We start from the raw sequence: 2625 nt of genomic DNA, 5'->3' as shown, positions 1-2625 counted from the left end.
GGAGGGTGGTAGGGAGGGGGATTCTCACTCAGCAGATCAGCAGGAGCACTCTCATCAGGGGGCAGAACAGGCTTTTGTTTTACCACAACAGGACACAAGGAGGTGGTCGAAGGGTCCGGGTTAGGGGCAGAAGGGAGGGGGATTCTTCGTGCAGGACTGAGAAAAGGAGTCACCCACGGTGGTGGGTCAAGGGAGAGATTTTCCCAAGTGACTATATAGGCCACTTGGTCCGGATGTCCCGTTAGTCCAGGGGAGAAGATCTTAGCTTTAACCTGCAAAATAACATCAGAGTCAAAAGTCCCATCCCGAGGCCAACCAACATTAAACGTTGGCCACTCAGAGGAACAAAAGGTTATCCATTGGTGCTTCTTGATCTCCACAGATTGATTGTGAGCTCGGCTCTTAACTTCTCTCCAGTGATCTAGAGTTAAACTCAGGGGGGTGGTTAGGTGTTGTCCCATTTTGGGGTGATCTAAAATCACAATGAGGCAGACAAACAACAGAAACAACAAAAATAGACAGCCGGCGACAAGGTACCGCTTAGCGCGACTGCGGAGAAAAACTGAAAGAACAAAATCAGATGGCGAGGTTGTCACTTCGCTCAGGTTCACGTATCCTTCAGATACATGCTGAGCCCCAAAATATCGTGCTCCCCAGACCATGGGTCGCGACCAACACAAATACACAGCAACACAGAAACACTGACACTGACTCAGGTGTGCAGCTCGGAATAACAGATGACAAGGAAGTTCCTTGTCCAGACGAGATCCACAGAAATCCTACAGATGAACAAAAAGTTCTACAGACGTGGGTCTCACAGTCCTGGAGCGTCCCCCAGGCTGGCAGGCAAAGCTTAAAGACTCGTCAGTCTTGCTTTTGCACTGCCCAGAAATACAGACGGGATCCCCAGATTCTACAGCTGCTGCACTATCAACAAAACCAGACAATACAACACAGAGGCTGGCCAACTCACCTCCCCGCAAGGCTCGAGTTGCCCTGGTGGCTCCCTCTGACCGACAAATCTCGGTGGGACCTCCAAATGTAAGAGTGAAACCACAGAGGACAAGTCAGCCTTCGGGTTGCAACAGCAAGAGGTTTATTTAGTACACAGGTACCTGTGGGCACAAAGTCTCCTCGGAGGACTTGCGCGCCTCAGGTTGGGTTTGTGGAACTTTTATAGAACAGAAGCGGGATACCGAAGCAGAAGCGCGGTTATTGGCTAATTTAAACTATTACAAAATGCTATGGGGAAAGCGGGAAACTTACTTATCAGTAAGCCAGATGTCTCAACCATAAAACTTACTTATCAGTAAGCCAGATGTCTCGGCCATAAAGCTTACTTATCAGTAAGCCAGATGTCTTGGCCATAAAACTTACTTATCAGTAAGTTGGAATTCTTGACCTGTACGCGACCTGCCTGAGAGACTTCATGGCGCCTGACTTTTATTTTTCAGTATCATTATCATTTTAAGTTGACATTTTAAGGTATAGCGACATGAGATGATAATCTCAATGTTGCAGACAAGTTCAAGGCCAACGTAAGATCCAGCCCATCCTGACCTGAGGATCTATTTTCCTCAAACTATACCTCCCAGCCTGTCACACATCTAATCTGAATAAGAAGAAAAAGTATTTCTAGTTTTCAAAAATGTTCAGCATTTTTTACTTTGTCATTCAGTACTATCTCTTTACAATAACTAGACATTGGGGCTGGAGAAATGGCTCAATGGTTAAGAGCACTGGCTATTCTCACAGAAGACTTGTTTTTTTTTTAACAGCACCCACCTGGTGGCTCACAACCATCTGTAACTCCAGTTCCAGGGGATTTAACACCCCTCTTCTGACCTCCGTGGGTTTTGCACAACAGAGGTGCACTTGGATACATGCAGGCAATATACTCATACACATAAAATAAAAATAATAAAACACTAAAAAAAAACTAGACATTATAACAAAGTATACTTACTTCTACATAAAAACATTTTTTCTTGAGTCAATAATACATATCTGTGAAAAATCCCTAAACTGATGTAAGCATTTTCATAAAATCTTAGGGACACAATAGAAAAGAGGCTCCACAGTTCCTGCAGGCAGTTTGCTTGAATCTGAAATCTATGCACTTAGCATCAAAGAGCAAATGATGTCAGTTTAGTGGGGAGCCGCTAATCATTGAGCTGCAGCAGCCTCATTTACTGAGTTTGTGTCATGCAAACCAGTACTTAACCTGCCCATTCAGGAGGAAGAAGTTTTCTGGAGAGCCTCACAATACCTGACCTTGAGGCATTAGTGGTAAACAAAAGGATCCAAGAAGCCTTTGATCTGACCGCTCCCTGACCCTCAGATACAGGTGGGGAAATACAGCAATTGTAACTAACTGAGTTCTTCTGTATAAAAAGGCAGAACTGAAATAAATCGGAGCTGGCAGTATTCACTGTGAGCCCTCCCAAGCTTCTTTTCTGTCTCCTTTCCTTTCTTTCAATCCTCACTCCCTCTTTCAGGTACTGTCCGTTTTGGCCGGGTGGCACCGGCACCACTCCCTAACCTTAACCCTAATAATTACTCAAAATCAAAACATAACTCTAAACATAACCCTACCCTATCTCCTACTGAAAACCTAGCACTTAA

General features: G+C 44.8%; 1 protein-coding gene across 1 annotated transcript in view; it reads right to left on the bottom strand.

The window, feature by feature from the left end:
- LOC115070678 overlaps positions 1 to 934 on the bottom strand; it is a 5561-nt gene extending 4627 nt beyond the window's left edge. The window contains exon 1 of the mRNA XM_029564510.1: positions 29 to 934. Coding sequence (XP_029420370.1) covers positions 29 to 662 — 634 coding nt within the window. The 5' untranslated portion in view covers positions 663 to 934. The remainder of the gene's footprint in view (positions 1 to 28) is intronic.
- Positions 935 to 2625: the final 1691 nt, after the last annotated feature.

This window comes from Nannospalax galili, unplaced genomic scaffold, assembly GCF_000622305.1.
Source record: "Nannospalax galili isolate Female #2095 unplaced genomic scaffold, S.galili_v1.0 scaffold296, whole genome shotgun sequence".
Taxonomy (NCBI): domain Eukaryota; kingdom Metazoa; phylum Chordata; class Mammalia; order Rodentia; family Spalacidae; genus Nannospalax; species Nannospalax galili.
This window is presented reverse-complemented; position numbering and strand designations above follow the sequence as displayed.